Source organism: Enoplosus armatus, chromosome 17 (assembly GCF_043641665.1).
Source record: "Enoplosus armatus isolate fEnoArm2 chromosome 17, fEnoArm2.hap1, whole genome shotgun sequence".
NCBI classification, from domain to species: Eukaryota; Metazoa; Chordata; class Actinopteri; order Centrarchiformes; family Enoplosidae; genus Enoplosus; species Enoplosus armatus.
Window position 1 is genome coordinate 1,824,554 of NC_092196.1, and position 17,067 is coordinate 1,841,620.

The 17,067-nt window shown below is 44.8% G+C and overlaps 2 protein-coding genes across 4 annotated transcripts; one reads left to right on the top strand and one right to left on the bottom strand.

Moving 5' to 3' along the window:
* Positions 1-1,567: 1,567 nt before the first annotated feature.
* Positions 1,568-8,366, top strand: LOC139299721 (fructose-bisphosphate aldolase A-like). The gene is made up of 8 exons (XM_070922583.1): positions 1,568-1,654; positions 4,067-4,183; positions 4,910-5,176; positions 5,802-5,962; positions 6,247-6,330; positions 6,974-7,148; positions 7,238-7,437; positions 7,831-8,366. The coding sequence occupies exons 2-8, from the start codon at positions 4,072-4,074 to the stop codon at positions 7,927-7,929; spliced, it is 1,098 nt and encodes a 365-aa protein (XP_070778684.1). The 5' UTR covers positions 1,568-1,654; positions 4,067-4,071; the 3' UTR covers positions 7,930-8,366.
* A 165-nt stretch (positions 8,367-8,531) lies between these two features.
* Positions 8,532-14,928, bottom strand: gps1 (G protein pathway suppressor 1). Of its 3 annotated transcripts, XM_070922629.1 has the most exons (14): positions 14,810-14,928; positions 13,411-13,503; positions 12,848-13,029; positions 12,517-12,681; positions 12,174-12,309; positions 11,957-12,034; positions 11,696-11,756; positions 11,447-11,532; positions 10,630-10,724; positions 10,433-10,538; positions 10,251-10,331; positions 9,398-9,535; positions 9,170-9,304; positions 8,532-8,956 (listed from the first exon to the last, which is right to left on the bottom strand). In XM_070922629.1, the coding sequence occupies exons 1-14, from the start codon at positions 14,840-14,842 to the stop codon at positions 8,882-8,884; spliced, it is 1,464 nt and encodes a 487-aa protein (XP_070778730.1). In that variant the 5' UTR covers positions 14,843-14,928; the 3' UTR covers positions 8,532-8,881. The 3 variants fall into 3 exon arrangements, with proteins under 3 accessions (XP_070778730.1, XP_070778731.1, XP_070778732.1); XM_070922630.1 differs by lacking the exon at positions 10,251-10,331; XM_070922631.1 differs by lacking the exon at positions 9,170-9,304.
* Between the last annotated feature and the right edge of the window lie 2,139 nt (positions 14,929-17,067).

Consider the following 17,067-nt stretch of genomic DNA (forward strand, 5'->3'; position numbering starts at 1 on the left):
AATCGAAAGTTTCTTGTCACATACACAATCATACACAGTACAGCGGAGAGTGAAATGCTTCTCGTGAGTACCTGCATAACAAGCTTCGAGGTTGCCAAAACAAACTTGAAGGCACACAGCCCACGTTTCTCTCCTCTAGGAGGGAGGAGGAAGCGTGAGTGTGTGTGTGTGTGTGTGTGTGTGAGAGAGAGGGCAGGGCAAACACGCTTCAAGTCTACACTTGAAGGTTATCGGTAGACACAATGGAGATATGGCCTACAGCTCAATAAGTTGCAGCAGAGAGCAGCGCCCGGCAGTGGCACAGTGCCAGTACAGTGTCCACTCTCGTCTTGCTTCCCACGTGTTAAACTCTCAACTTAAAATTAGTTTTCAAAGGCTGCTATAGACGGCGATACTACATCGCTGCAGTAGCCCCTTTAGGGCAGAGAAGCCTCTGGACCAGCATTTGAGATGTGACATTTTCTGCATTGAAAATCCGGGGGGTAGCGTTACATAACACTGTCTGAAAGACTGAGGGTCACAGACTGAAACTGATGCCTTATCCTGCCAATGGTTCTTCATCATATGATTAATGTGAAGTGGTTGTGTCAGATTCTACTGAGGCGGCTGAACAAATGTATGGCAAAGAATGAGTCGGCGGATAAAGTCATTATTCATGTTTCAAAGGCAGATACCATCTATGATAGAGGTGGAGACGTGTGTTTACCTGTATCAGTATTCACGGGGGAGTACAACTGTAGCGGGTTAGGGCTCAAAACAAATGCAGGTGGAAACGCATTACTGAATATTGACATTGTGTCACTCTGGGTGGCTGGCTCTGCAGCAGTGGGGTTTCCTCAGTGTGATGATGCTCTGGTGTCACCCATGCATCCTGCATGTGAGGCTCCTCACGTACACCAAGAGAAATTTGGTATTGGCAGCCCTCAGCCCTGTCTTACAGGCAACAATCACTTTTAACTGAACTTCACAATCGAGAGGGCGAACACACAGATCTTAGACCAACAGTCTGTTCATTTCTAAAGCCTTTCACGTTGGCTTATGAAACGAGTGCATTTTCTGTACCGCAACATGTTTGAACATGTATGCCTCCAGATAAGCTCCCCAGAGCGATCCATCCAAAATACAAGCTTGATTGTACATTGACTGTCACTCAGGCAGGGCTCTCTGTGAGGATTGCACACAAAAACCTGTCAACCCTAGAGAAACGCTCATCAAAAAACGTAGGATAACAAGATATTTTGAAAAGGTTGGAAACTCTCCCGTCAAAGGGCAGCAACATCTGGCTTCATTTATACACTTACATCTGGTTGTCTTGACAGTGTTTAATAATGTGTTAAGTTAGCTAAAAACTATTAATTAGTGTCTCCCTAAACCAATTGCCTGTAAGACACGAAGAGGGTTTAAATAGGCCCAAATCAGCATCACCGTTCAACCCGTTAGAGCCCGGCGACACAACTACAACATCCTCCTACTGGATGACGCCTTGCGTCAGTCCCCCTGAGCTCTGATTGGACGATCCCGGCTGGGGTCTCGCCCCTCGGCTCTGCTTTTTGTACAGTCCATCCTTCTCTCCTTCTCCATCTCTCCACTTTTACGACGACAGCTTCCTGTCATCTCCCCGCTGCCTCCTGTAACTGCACGTAGCAACAATCCGGTGAGTTTTACTTTCTCCTTCTAAGAATATTAAAATATAAACAGAGAATAGGACACTGGGTGTTCTCTTCATATGTGGTGTATTAGTCCAGCTTGTCTCGTCTTTACTGTTTCAAGCAACATGTAGCCTAACATTGATATGTTTATCACAGCATTACAAATGATAACGTTTTCCTCAAGCCACAACATACTACTTTGCCACAATACAGTAGCTTAACAAATAATGAAATCGGTTTTTTTTGTTTGTTTTTTTTCCCCCCTGAAGTTTGGCCCACTTGTATTCGGGAACTCCCAGTACAATTCAAAGTCATTTGGCATTGACAAGGACGCGGAAGTGCCATCATGAGACGCTGCTACATGGTGTTCCGTACTGTATTAATACGGCTGTATGAATTATTGTGTAGTACAAGACGGAAAATGGCGTTGCTGAAGTTGGTAACAGCTTCTAAAGCAGCCAATGTCCGACAGTGACTTTCTGGGAGAGTGTGACAGTTATTCATCAGAGGGCGAGCCGTGACGCAGTTTTCCCCGGTGGGTTCGTTGTCGTCGTCAAAGTGGTGTTTGGAGTTTAACTTTTTTTTTTTTTTAAATAGCTTTTCAAATACTTAAGCTAACGTTAAGAAGAAAATGATAATACAACAAAGTGCTCAATTTCAAGTGGCCAACTGAAGTATTAGCAGCTAAATGTAGCTACTCCTTGAAGTTGAATCACTGTGTGTGTGTGCACGGTGCACAGGTAGTTTGGCGTAGCTCGTTCCCAGCCTGGGCGTCAAGAGAAATCTGAGGGGGGGGGTCTCTGAGGTGATTCATGTGAGAGAAAAGAAGCAAAACACAAATATTCTTATATTTTTTAATGTGGAATATTGAAGGGTTTGACCACTTTTGTCCTAGAACAATAACTGAAATACAGGATGTGAGAAGTTTAGAGGGGAACTGTCTCTCGTCTTTTTGTTTGTAAAGGATCACAAGCTAAAACGTTTGGAGCCACTGGATTAATCTTTAATAACACCTCGTGTTTTATAAGGTGATCAAATTATATATATATATACACACAGTGCTTAACAAATGTATTAGACCACCTGTCATAAAAATGAGAAAACACAAATATTTTAGAAATCTGTCAAAAACTTGTTTCAAACTAAAAATTGTGTTGTTATTTATTAGGCAAATAACAAACTGGAACAACTAAATAGTGCTTATTCACATATATTAACCAAAAATCTTAATATTTTGTATGACCTCCTTTGGCCCTGATAACAGCTTGCATTCTTTGTAACCACAAAACAAATGTTTCTGTTCAGGAATGCAAGTAAATAACTGTGATTTGGCATCTCAACCAAAAAATAATAATGTGCTTTACTATTTTTTTCTGTTTTTTTGTAAAACAGTAAATTTGAAAATTCATGGATAACAACAATAATTATATTTTAGCATTAAAGATATGATTTTGATTAAAGAGCTTGGCTTGCACATACTGGTGGATTAACCATTACAGAAACATCAAATATTTTGGTAATCAGCAATACTGTTAATTTAGGTGGGAGGGGGTTTAATACATTTGTTAAGCACTGTATGTTTTATATACAGTCTTTATACAATCTGGGGCATGCTGTGGTATACCATATAGCCATACCCCACTCCCCTTGTTTTCTGTCTGGCTCTATACTGTCCTATCCAATAAATAAAAGGTAAAAATGGCCAAAAATAATCTTAAAAACAATCTTAATCTGAAAGTAGCTTTAGCTGTCAGATGAATTATGTAGTGGAGAAGAAGCACAAAGTGGTGTAGAACAGAAATACTCAGGTACAAGTACCTCAAAATTGTACCTAAGTGCTTTACTTGAGAAAATGTAATTAGTTACATCCAACAATTGCATTTTGCCATGTGAATGCAAATGTAGTGTTGTATTCAGTGCCCTTAAATTGTACTATTTTCCTGTCTTCCTTATTGTATTTTATTATTATTTTATTTTAATAGGCCGTGTGTGTTTATAGGGGTAGGAATTAACATAGAGTGCGTGCAGGTGCTGCTTTTCTGTTTGGAGTTTTACACATGGAGGATGAAATGTAACCTAAAAATAAAAATAAAGAAATGCACTGTATAAGTGAATAAATAGATCGGATTCCTGATTCCTGAACACTGTCAGTAGATAGCGTCTAGACCTCGTCAAGAAAACTTACATGGGACAATAGTTTGGGTTTTTTTTAAAGAAAGAAAGAAAAAAATAAGTTCTAGGGTCTCTCTTTGCATTTTCTTTTCAGTATATAGTGTAGACATCTTGTGGTTAGATTTTGTAAGACTGCACAATCTCCTTCTGTTTCCGTTAGACCGGTGTGGACTCCTATGGAGAAATAAGTAAATATTGGTCTCTCTCTCTCTCTCTCTCTTTTTCTATTCTTGTCTCCATCCCAGACAATATGACTCACGCGTATCCCTTCCTGAGTACCGAGCAGAAGAAGGAGCTCAGCGATATCGCTCAGAGGATTGTAGCCGCCGGAAAAGGGATCCTGGCGGCCGATGAATCCACAGGTACGACTGCAGCAGCTGCAGACTGACTAACCAATGGCATGGCAACAGGGTCACGCTCATCCTGTTAACCACAACGACCAACACACAATCCAGTCCAGTAACACAGTAATCGCATTAAAGACAGCTCGAAGGTCTGTCTGCGGGTTTGAGACTCACAGTTGAAAACATTAGGATGTTTATCAGATTACTGCTAAACCCGACTGACACATCAGCATGGCAGGTATCATTGGCTGAGTTTGACTCTTCACAGATGTATTGCATCAATGTAGAAATCACCCCCAAGGAGGTGCATGATAAATGGAAGGGGTCGCAAGATGATTAACAGAATGAGAAGAAGAAAAACACTTCTGCTACACAAAATGCAGTACTGTTTTATATTGTGACGTTTCCCAAACCATTGCTTTTTCTTGTGGAACACTGGAGCGTTTTACCTCTTGAGGACTCTAAAAAGAGACAATCTGAGTGGGGATCATCGCTCTTTTGTTGAGCTCATGGACATAACCTGTGACGAGGGGTCAGGAAAAGGCATGATTCGGCTTTAAAGGATCAGAATAGAAGCCTTCTGAAAGTTTGGGTAGACCTTTGATAGTCTTTTTGTTAGACCCTCCCCTGACTGGTAAACTCCCATGTCTTTTTAAACTCCAGGTTTGTAATGTAGGCTTCTCCATTAAAAGCAGTACTGTCTCTAACTCCACCCGTCTTCTCCCCGTCTCCTGGCGCCTCCAGGCAGCATGGCAAAGCGCTTCCAGAGCATCAACGCCGAGAACACGGAGGAGAACAGGAGACTCTACCGCCAGCTCCTCTTCACCGCTGACGACCGGGTCAACCCCTGCATCGGCGGGGTGATCTTCTTCCACGAGACGCTCTACCAGAAGACGGACGATGGCAAGCTCTTCCCCCAGCTGGTCAAAGAGAAGGGCATGGTGGTGGGCATCAAGGTGGACAAGGGCGTGGTTCCCCTCGCTGGCACCAACGGAGAGACCACCACTCAAGGTACAGATGTGCTCTTTACTACATTGAGGGCAGGAAAAAAAAAACAAGGGTACTGATTACTGCTGGGTTCACTGTCATCAGGATGCACAGTGAAGGGATGCTGCAGATAAACTCATATATTATTGTATATGCAACGTAGTGCCTGGTCTCTACAAAAAATATACTTATTTATTTATTTTATTGGATCCCCAATAGCTTTTGCTATACCATTTGCTAATCTTCACACACAAAATGACCAAATAAAACACAATACAATAGTCAAAAGATAAAAAAAAAAAAATAGATCAAACAAAGCAGCTGATCTTGACACAACACGGATAAATCGTTAACACCACGAAACTATCGATGATATCAATAAATGGTTCAAACAGCCACATATAATATCAATGAGAAAAATAAAACCAAACAAGCACAGACAAATGACAGCTAATAATTACAGGAGGAGAGTGTCTGATAAGGCAACAATGGCCTGTGTTAAGTAGGGCTGCGACTAACGATTATTTTCATTATCGATTGGCCGGTTGTTTTGCGTGATTAATCGATTAATCGTTTAGTCCATAGAAAGTGAAAACATTGCCTGTCGTCGCTCAAAACCCGCACCGCCTGTGCTGTGTCTCTTGTAAAGGTCTGGACGGGCTCTACGAGCGCTGTGCTCAGTACAAGAAGGACGGCGCCGACTTTGCCAAGTGGCGATGCGTGTTGAAGATCACCCCCACCACCCCGTCCCAGCTGGCCATCATGGAGAACGCCAACGTGCTGGCCCGCTACGCCAGCGTCTGCCAGATGGTGAGAGACACACACACACACACACACACACACACACACACACACACACACACACACACACACACACACAAAGCCGTACAGCTCGGTTAAAGAAGCCTGTTTTCTCAATGCAGTGATGTAACACAAACAGCCATTACACAAGTCAGTGCACAGTTGGCCCATCAGGTTCCCTTCTTACTAACTGTATAATGAAAAGAGAGGAAGTGCTATTGTCTGTTGTCATGACGCTGGTTGCTATGTCCTCCTCCATCCACTACCTAACACCCCCCCCCCTTCCCCTTCAGCATGGCATTGTGCCCATCGTGGAGCCTGAGATCCTTCCAGACGGCGAGCACGACCTGCAGCGCTGCCAGTATGTGACTGAGAAGGTGAGTGATGGTGGCAACAGATCCAGCGGGGTGGGGGGGGTGGCATTACACTTGAGATCAAAAGCTTGGTTGTGGACAGGATCTGTAGGACACTTTGTCTCCCCCTTCTGGCGAATGCTTACAGGGTTTTTTCCCCCCAGTGCCATGTAGAGAGAGAGTTGCCTCAACGTCAACGCACTTCTGTCTCTCTGTGTTACCATTGCTGTATCATATTTAGGCATTCAAATCGCTCGCCAAGAACTTCCTGGAACTACCTGAAGTCTACACGATAATTAAGCGTTTTGGACTTCCTTGATGCGACTCTCGTCTCTGCATGGCTCTGCTGTAGCCATGCCGGTAGCCCACTCCCTGCAAACTCAATTCAATGCACACAGAAAGGCTCATGGTTGGGTTCAAACCCAGCCTCATGAATTAAAATTTAGGATATATTTGCACACACACACAGACGACGCGTCACATGTTAAATTAAAGAACGTTTAAGACACAGGACCATAGCTTGAGTCACCTGTGGAGTAGTCCCGGCGTGGTCTCTTCAGTGGTGATGCAGATGGGGCGGGGCGGGGCGGGGCGGGGGGGTGGGGGGTTGAAGTGTATTGGGGTTCAGGTTCAGGTTCAACCAAGGAAATCGGTGTTCCTCCCTCAGGTGTTGGCAGCTGTCTACAAGGCGCTGTCTGACCACCACGTCTATCTGGAGGGCACGCTGCTCAAACCCAACATGGTGACCGCCGGACACTCGTGCCCCAAAAAGTACAGCCCACAAGAGATTGCCATGGCAACGGTCACCGCCCTGCGTCGCACCGTGCCCCCAGCTGTGCCAGGTGAGATGGACATTTAGACGTCTGCTGTCCCAAAGTGTACCCTATTTCCACCCGACCTCCTCATGCCTGAGCATTCTCCTTTCTGTCAGGTGTGACCTTCCTGTCGGGCGGTCAGAGTGAGGAGGAGGCCACCGTCAACCTGAACGCCATCAACAGGTGTCCCCTGCACCGCCCCTGGGCCCTCACCTTCTCTTACGGCCGGGCCCTGCAGGCCTCAGCACTGAAGGCCTGGGGAGGCAAGAAGGAGAACGGCAAGGCCTGCCAGGAGGAGTATGTCAAGAGAGCCCTGGTAAGAAGGGGGGGGGGGGTGTTATATATTAGTGTTACATTTGGTTAAACTATTAATAATTCTCACTACCTAACATGGTACTGTATGTATTGGGAGGAATATGTACTGTAACACTTACTTTAAATATGTATGTACATACAGTAAAAGGGTAGCCATATTTGTGCTGGTATGTATGTGTATATTTTGTTTCTCTGTTGTTGTGACTGCTATACGAACACATGCTTTACAAAAAAAAAAAAACAGATCATCAGTCATTAAGAGTTCCAACCAAGTCAAGTCCTGGAAAATGGAGATTGGATGGAGTTTTGATAATACTAATAATGACAATAATAATAATAAAAAAACCCAAACCTATTTGAATGAATCCTCCTTTGCTTGGCGATCTCTCCACAGAATAACAGCCAGGCTGCTCTGGGGAAGTACGTGTCCGCTGGAGGCACGGGAGGAGCAGCGGCTCAGGAGTCTCTGTTTGTGGCCGACCACGCCTACTGAAAGTCAGCACCACTTCACCCCCCTTCCCACCCCGTCACTGCCCCGTAATCCTCCTAGTCACAGATAAACCAACCATTCAACATGATGCCATTAGTGATGAGATGCCTAATGACTTCCTGGAGAAAAAAAAATAAATAAAAAAGACTACAGTACCCATAAGCCCACTATGAATACTCTATCCTGCCTTTCAGTGTGACTTGGATACTGTACTGCCCCCTGCCCCCCCTCCCTCTCAGTGTGTCGTTTCACTTTATTTCGCATTTGTGCACTTAAACCCCACAGAGAGAAAGAGAGGTTTCTAACATTGTCGTAGTGACTCTTGTGCCTTCACTGTTCAACTGAACCAACTGCTGGAGGTTATTATATTATAATGCATATGCAGTATTAAGAGTGTATACACTGGAAAGAGGTTCAAATTAAAAATATTCCACACCTAATGACCTGTGTGAATCCTGTGATGTTGATCGGTTTGCTTACAATTATTGATTTCACTCAACTTCTTACATACTAAGCGGCAGGCAGTGGTTACGCATTGTACTTTGGTCCTTTACCCCAGCGGTTCCCAACCTGGGGGTCAAAAGCATAAAAAACAACCAGCCGAGTTGTGTATGTTTTGGTAGGTGTTTTTATTTTAAAACGTTATTTCTGTTAATGAGGCCTCCACAATATGTGAGCAAAGTGCATCTACCAGTAACGGACAGGCTCAAGTGCTGAGCATTCATAGAAACACATTTTCTTCTTGTCCAACCCCCCCCCCCTCCCCATATCTTCTGATGGGGATAACAAGAGATCATCTCAGAACAAGTGTTTATATTATTGTGTGTCGTTTCTGTCTTCAGCAGAGGAACGGGAGGTGGGGCGGTTGTTGTGGTGGTGGGTGGGCTGTGTTGATGAATGATTGGCTGATCCTTGCCCTCCAGTCTGCGGCTGTTTTGAAGAGGACTTCATCTCCTCACATGTTGGTGCTCATCCTGGTCTGGCTGTTGGCTGGCGTCAGTTCACCCTGGCTGCCCTCTCTGGGTGGAGACTGAGGGGTGGACATAAACACGAGGGACGCACCGTTACATGTGTTTGCATTTCAAAGCTGCTATACGATCAGTGTCAAGCGAGACCGCGCGGAGAAGACTGGCGGGCCCCTCCTTCACACGTGAGCTACTGCATCGTCTTGAAAATTCCGTTTCATCTCGACTTTTAACCAAGATGAATAAATTCAGTGTAAGCTGCGGTGAGGGGCGCCTACCTTGACGTGGATCTGGTTGCGCAGCACAGCAGCTCGGAGGATCATGGCTTTGGCTCGTCTCTGGAACTCTTTGCCCATATGGAGCGACTTCTCGAACGTGGTGCTCCTCTGGTCCACGTCCCTCGCATACAGAATCTATCAACGTGTCAGAAAGAAATTATTTTTATTGTAATTGTAATGATTGAAATGAGAAACGTCAACATTTCCTCGTGTGTGTGTGCGTCTCACCTTGCTATGGGAGTCGATCCGAGCGTTGATAAGCCCCTCCAGTATGAGCTGGGTGAGCTCGTCCTCCAGGGCTGCTACTGTGGTATTGAAGGCCTGAGCCATTTTAGTCATGTCTGCTGACACGTAGGGGCTGAAATACTGATCACACACACACACACACACACACACACACACACACACACACACACACACACACACACACACACACACACACACACACACACACACACACACACACACACACACACACTGTCAAATGTCTGTCATGCTACTATAAAGACAGCTTACAAGTCATCAAAACCTACTTGTAAAGAACCTTTGAAAAAGAAAAACTGAGGCCTGGACACGCCTACTAGCAGCAGAGCGGCATATGTATGGTTTTCTATGAAATTCGCACATTGCTTAGATGTATTCTTATGGCGCGTTTGACAGTTTGACAGTAGTCTCCTTCTGTCAGCTGCAACGCCCGTGTTTCAAATGGACTTGGGAGCAGATCAAAAATAAATACAAAAGCATACTTCAAAGCAGTGAGTAGGCTTACTTTCATATCTTAAAAGTACAACAAGTACAAGGATTTAGTGCTTGAGTCAGTCTCAGTCGGAGCAGGTTATGTTTTGCAGCGTAAGTTACCATCGTAAGCCTAAAAAAAAAAAAAAAAAGCTAACCTCAAATCCTGCTTTGTAGCACAGGCCTCAGATGGGGCAACTTCAGAATATTAAATATAATATCAATACTAATTTAAAGCAGCGTGCCCAGTCTGTTTGATATACAGCACAATATCATAAACCACATATTAGCCTCAAGGGTGGACACAAACAGGTCGGATGGAAACGAAACAGAGCGCACGTCTCACCTGAATGAGGGCTCTGTTCCTGATCTGGCTGTACAGTGTCTTGACGTGTGGGGCCAGGTACATGTCCAACAGAAGGTTATCCTGGAGAATACCACCACTGTCACTCAAAAGTGATCACACATAATCACACTTGCCATAAAGCTCTGTCTCAAAACTGGTTTCACAGAGGTTTCCGCTCTCACCTTCATTTCATCCAGCAGCTTGAGACAAGACGCGTACTTGGACTCGTAGAACTTAAAGATGATGTCGCGGATCTGAGGTTCCAACTCTAGAAATAGCTTAAAGGAGCTGAGGACAGTAACAAAAAAAAAAGATCATCAATAAGAGACTTCTATAAGATATTTTCCGGTCATCCACTTACTGGATGGCTACCTCCTACCTGCTGGAGATGACGTTACGTTGGAGCTCCTGTCTGTCAAATGTGGCCAGGGCGCACAAGCCTCCATACACAGCAACGTTACTGGGTGACAGGAGCTGCAGGGAACACATGTTATTAATCAGATGTTTGCAGAAAGGGTATGTTGACAAGAAATGTGTTACATAAAGCTACACGATACCATTTCGGAGGTTGCAAGCGCTAAAGGCAGTAAGATTTGGCACCATTGCACAAGGTGAAGTCAATAAACGAAACCTCCAAAATACGCACAAAAACAGCAATATTTTCTTTTGGATTTGGTCTGCGCAGCGTCAGGAGAGGCGAGGGGAAAATTGTTTGTGTCCACTGTGCTTTAGCCCAAGTTAAATGAGCCTTTCCCCGTAAATTCTCACACATACATTACAGGCTTCAGGCATCCTCTTGCTCAAACTTTTTTTTTTTTTTTTTTATAAAAGAAAGCTCACAAAAGACTATTTCGAAAACACTCTTCTCATTCTGTGCAATAACTCTTTTCAAAACTTCAGCCAAAAAGGCAACCGAGATGGGTATGGGTATTTTTCAAAGTAAAAGTCTCTGCAGTGGAGGAATAGTAACATAACGGGGATTTTTTTGGTCAAAAAAACAGATGGGGGGAGGGTGGGAAAGGGTCCCTCCATCACTTCCACTGAAATTGCTTTAGGCCTGAATCTCTTGGACCTAAAATGAGCATAAAAATATAGTTTGTTTGTTTTTTTGTTTTTTTTTTAGATAAGACTTGAAAAAGATGCAAACCTATCCTTTAGGGGTTCCTTTGGAGGTACCTCTGTGTGATGGCACTCACCTCTGGACAGTCACAGTGGTCAAAAGAAGCCTGCAGGAAGCACTTGGCAGCTGGTTTATATTTGCGAGAGGCCAACTCTGCCAGGCCTGAAACACCAATAAACAACGGTTTTCATTGTGGCAGCTGGCACTTTTCATGTAGAAGTGTAAGAAATCTGCTCATATCTATATCTATATCTATAGATATATATCTCCAGACTTCAGGTTGCGCTGGGTGACATTACCATCACAGAGAATAATACCGTCTTACCTGCGGCACACTTTAGTTTGGTGAGGACTGCTTGATTTTGGCTGTCTCGCTCTCCTCTTTGCTAAAACACAAAGAAACAAACAAAAAAAAAAAACGACGTCAGCTGAAGGCATTTGTCATCTGAGTAACACGCTGTGAAACGCAATAGGAAGGCTGGAATGTTCACGGTAACGGTATACCCATCCCTCAAAATGAACGCGAGTTAAGTCGTTAAAAGCTTCATAGTCCAGGCGCTGAAGGCCGTGCGAGGGCGGCGCTCACCTCTGCTATCTCTGGTGTGGATTCTGCTTTGTTGACGTAGCTCAGCACATGGGACCAGTTCTGGAGGTAAACACTAACCTGCGGGCACAGGAGGAGAGGATTTACTCCTCCATACACTTTGTTTGTGGCGTCTACCCCGCGTTGCTTTTACGATTATGTGACACAAAGCGGGTAAACGGCATATCTCAAGTTTAAAAAAAGGTGCTTAATGCTGTACCTTGATGACATTCAGACACATGTTAATGACGTGCTTAGCGCTGGTGCAGTAGTCTCTGGCTCGGGAGTAGCACTTGAGGGCGTTACTGAGGTCACCACAGTCCAGGTAATGGTCCCCCAAGTCATCATGGCCTCTCCTGGGGAGGGGAGGACACAACGTTTGCCGTTTGTGTATCTACCTCGTTTAACCTAAATCTTCAAATCTCGGCTGTATCCCACTACTATTCACTAATTTAACGACATTTTCATCTTCTTTAAGTCAAAATTCATGAAAAGTGGTGACTAAAAAATCTCTTTCCGGAAGAACGTTGATGCTAATAAACTCGACAACCACGCCATCGTACCTGATGCTCTCTTTAATGGAGTTTCCCTTGTAGTTCTTGAGATCAGTATCCAGTTTCTCCAGTTTGAGAAGAGCCTTTTTCCTGGTGGACTCGGCCCAGGCCGAGTCCAGGGGAGGGGGGACGACCCCGCCTTCGGGTACTGTGTCCGGCACGCCCTGCACTTCCCTGTACGTAACAACAACAACAACATCATCATCATCATTTACCTTCTTCCTCAAGGTTGTTGATTCTCACAGGACTCGTACAACAGCCAAGGTGTTATGGGACACTATGGGAACTCAACGACAACTCTATCAGAAGAGGCACTCCGGGGGATCATTAACTGTCATACCGTGTGGCCTCTGTAAGTTTGCGGTGTATCTCTTCATAGGTGTCAACGTTGAAGGTCCTCTGGACGAACGTGAGGGCCATCTTCAGGGCTTCCACCCGGAGCTGAGGGCAATGCTCGGCGATGAACTGAAGCCTCTCAATGCGCATTAATCCGCTGTAGCTGGTCGCATACTGCTCCAGGTCCTACACACGGGGGGGGGGGGGGGGTATTATTGTCAAAACAATGTCAAAAGTGCTCCGCTGAAATGTTCAGGTCACATTCGAGTTTGGAGTGACGTCACGGTAGTTTCCTTGTGAGAAATGTTATTTCTGGCCAGTTACAGTCATGTGCACCACACTCAACTCCTATAACCGGCCTGCATGCATCTCATGTTTTACCTGTTAATGCCCTTGTTCGTCATCTATGATGGGAAAACATCGGATTTACAACTGACATAACGGGGATTGACGTAACTGCCACAAAGGCATAATGTAAATAACGACCTGCCATCGTACAACAAACGGGTACAATGTGTGCCGCCATCAAGGGTTAGTGTTGAAATGCGAGTCTTGCAAGGTCAATACCAGTGTCGGGTTCTCCACTATGTAGTTGGTGTCCGGGGCATTCTGCTGGTCGTCCTGGGGGTCTGCGTCGATCTGCATGGGCTCCACGGACCCCTGAGAGAAAACACAGCGGGCACAGAGGTGAGCAAAAACCACAATACAAGACATGATCCACGTTATAGCTGTATAACATCAGGAACTGTAATACAAAATGTTTCATACATTCAGCTGACTGCTGTGAGATGGATTACTAATGACAGCCACAACAAACTGTGCTGCAGCTGAGCTATGTAAACATCACCGGGGCTGAACTTCTGTTGCTTGTTAACCTCATTTCAGGACCCAGAGCTGTCCATAGGATGAACTATTAAGCAGCAAGGCCCAGGAGTTCCACTGTTACTGAATAACAAGGCAAAACTACCATACTTGATTATGTAAAAAAGGTAGTATGGCGTCGCCACAGACGTAACAACTTGCTTTGTTACCTTTTTAAACGCGGTGCTAACGGCCATGGCGGTAATGTTACATTCAGACATGGGTTTATTGGCGTCGAATTAACGCTACCTTTGAGAAGAGAAACCTCTTTCAAAAAAGCTGTATTGGATGTTGGTACGTGTGCGTAGCACTGTAAGCGATGCTAGCTGCTATTTAGAGCTAACGTGACAAACTGCTAATAACAGGAAGTTGGCTTGGCAATGCTGGCGTTCGTTTGCTGCAGGCTACGGCGATAAACACAAACTGTTCTTCGGTCTCTGTTATGTTTTGCTTTTGGTGAAAAAGCTAACTTAAGATGTCCGTAGCTCGGTGACAGCTAACCGCCGGAGTCATTTGTTGTTTTGCCAGCGTGCCGTTACGACAATGCTGGTATCGTCACTGTTAATGTTGTTAGCCAACGGAGGCCTTCAGTTGTTAGCATTCAGTTCCAAACTCCATTATAACATTCTCTCAATTTCAACTGGGTTGGCTTGTTTACTGGCAAACATGCTTGCATTTTAACGTTTTATGACATTTTGAGGGCCATTCCTCAATTCGGCATAATCCAATGCACCATGCAGTAAATATGTCAATATGTCATTCACTATGTTAGCTATTCCTTCGTTTTCTTTAATAAGATGCAATGTACGGAAGAGCAGAGCAGTGCAGTTAGCAAAAAAATATACATTTTAGTTAATCCAACTAGATATTGCTTCGTAAATTATTTATATGCCTGACACAACATGGAACTAGTGATGCTTGCGTGGTCTTAAATTGTGATCTTCTAACCATAAACTGAACCGTGGCTAAGTTTCTATAGCTTAACCTAGCTAACGTTAGCTAAATGCTAGCTAAGGTTACCCCACTGGTACTGATAATACACCATGACCGGTTTCCAGCTACCATCTGCTGGTTGGAAATGGCAAAAAAAATGGTTAAGACTTACCTGAAAGTTAAACACTTGCACGGGCAAAGGCATCTTATTTTCCTCTCTGACTTCGGTGTCCGTATTGTTAGGTGGCGATGATATCCTAAAGATGTTGACGTGCAGCGTGTAGTCCGGTAGCCGAGCCACCGAGTGTGGGTTGGGGTCTGGAGTCTAACTAGCGAGCGTCACAGGGAAGGCGCAGTTTGACGTCTTCTTCTTCGTTTTAAGGTGGATTGCAACTGTTACCTATACCGCCACCTATTGTACCGGAGTATGTAGTATGCGATATTGTCCCTGGAATATTTGACATCATTTGGTAAATAAAGTAATAATTAAATTGTACTATCAATAACAATTAACAAAAAAAACATTTAAAAAAAACCAAACAAATAATAATAATCATTATTATTACCATATAGAACATAGAACATATCGTTGGGTCTACGGGTTTCAAAGGCCCCTATAAAAAAAAAGGTATACTGTCCTGGAAGTAGTCTTGTACAGAATCTCTTTATATGCCTGAGATAAGCTTGATGATACGTATCTTTTAAATCGAACACAGCAAGCACTGACGATGGTACTCTTTTTAACTGTCCATGGATTTCTCGACCCACTTCCCAAGTCCAGTCGGGCCTTACAGAGCGATGTGTATATCGCGGTCGGTAAGCGTCTTGATGGGCAGATGCCCACCAGACACGTCAATGATTAGACAGATGGAAGAATGGACATTGAGTGTATGGACATCTATCCTGATCCACTGATCGAGGAGGACACTGATGTCCACAATGACCATGACATTGATCATCAGTGACCGCAACTGATAAAGGCTCCGTCGAAAATTCCACACTGACATACTATTTAGTATGGTAAAACAGTATGCAAGAGTTTTTTTTTTAGTATGTCCGAAACCTTAGTGCGTGAATTGCACGCTATATCCTGGGTAATACACACAGTATGCAAGCACTGGATACTACACTGGCATAAATATTCCACAATGCAATGCAGTAGCGTGACGACAACAACATGACAGACAGAAGTTAACTAAGGAGCTAGCTCCCTTTATAGTCCTAAAAAGGTCTTAAATTTGGTGGACCCTGAAGGCAACCCTGCTTTTTATTGTGAGTTCAACCGTTTGCATCTGATGCACTCTGCTATAATAATTGTGAACATAATTGTGTTTGCTTTTGGGACATTTGTGAAAGAAACTGGCTTGCAGGGAGTCCTGAGCCCTGCCTGGGTGAAGGGGAAGCGGGAGAATTTGAAGCAAAAGTAAGTTGGTCAAACAGTTGTTGCTGTTCGTGCTTATGCACCAACAGCAGTTCGAAGTACCCGGCCTTCTTGGGAGTCTCCGGGTGGAAAAGGTGCCACCTAGGGACTCTTTATATATCTATAGTTCTGCTGGGGGACTTCACCACTCACGTGGGAAACGATGGAGTGGGGGGATTGGTAGGGACGGCCTGTCTGATCTGAACCTGAGTGGTGCTTTGTTGAGATGTCAACCCCACCAACACATGGACAGGATCTCAAGGCGCAGCCGGGGGAGGACAGTGTCTGGTTTGGGGACCTCAGAATTGCCTCTCTGCTCTTTGCAGATGACATGGTTCTGTTGGCTACAGCATGCACTACCTACAGCGGTTTGCAGCTAAGTGCGGATTAGAGTCAGCAACGCCAAGTCTGAGGCCATGGTTCTCTGCCAGAAAAAGGTGGATTGCTACCTCTGGGTTGGGAGGGAGTTACTGCCTCAAGTGAAGGAGTTCAAGTGTCTCGGGGTCTTGTTCACAAGTGAGGGTAAAATGGAGCATGAGATCAACAAGCGGATTGGTGCGGCATCAGCAGTAATGCAGACGACGTACTGAACCATCGTGGCGACCTTTGGGAATGAGATCGCAGATACAAGCGGCCAAAATGAGTTTCCTCCGCAGGGTGGCTGGGCTCGGAGTGGAGCTGCTGCTCCTTTGCGTCAAAAGGAGCCAGTTGAGGTGGTTCAGGCATCTGACCAGGATGCCTCCCGGGCACATCCAACAGGTAGGCTGACCCCAGGGTAGACCCAGAACATGCTGGAGGGATTACATATCTCATCTGAACACCTCAGGCTCCTCCCAGGAGGAGCTGGAATGCATTGCTGGGGGAGGGACGTCTAGACTACCTTGCTCAGCCTGCTGCCACCGCATAAGCAGAGGAAAATGGATGGATGGATAGTGTGACTGGTGAACATTTAGGCTTTGACAAGTCTAACTAGTGAACATTTTGGACCTCACTAGTTAACTAGTTGGTGC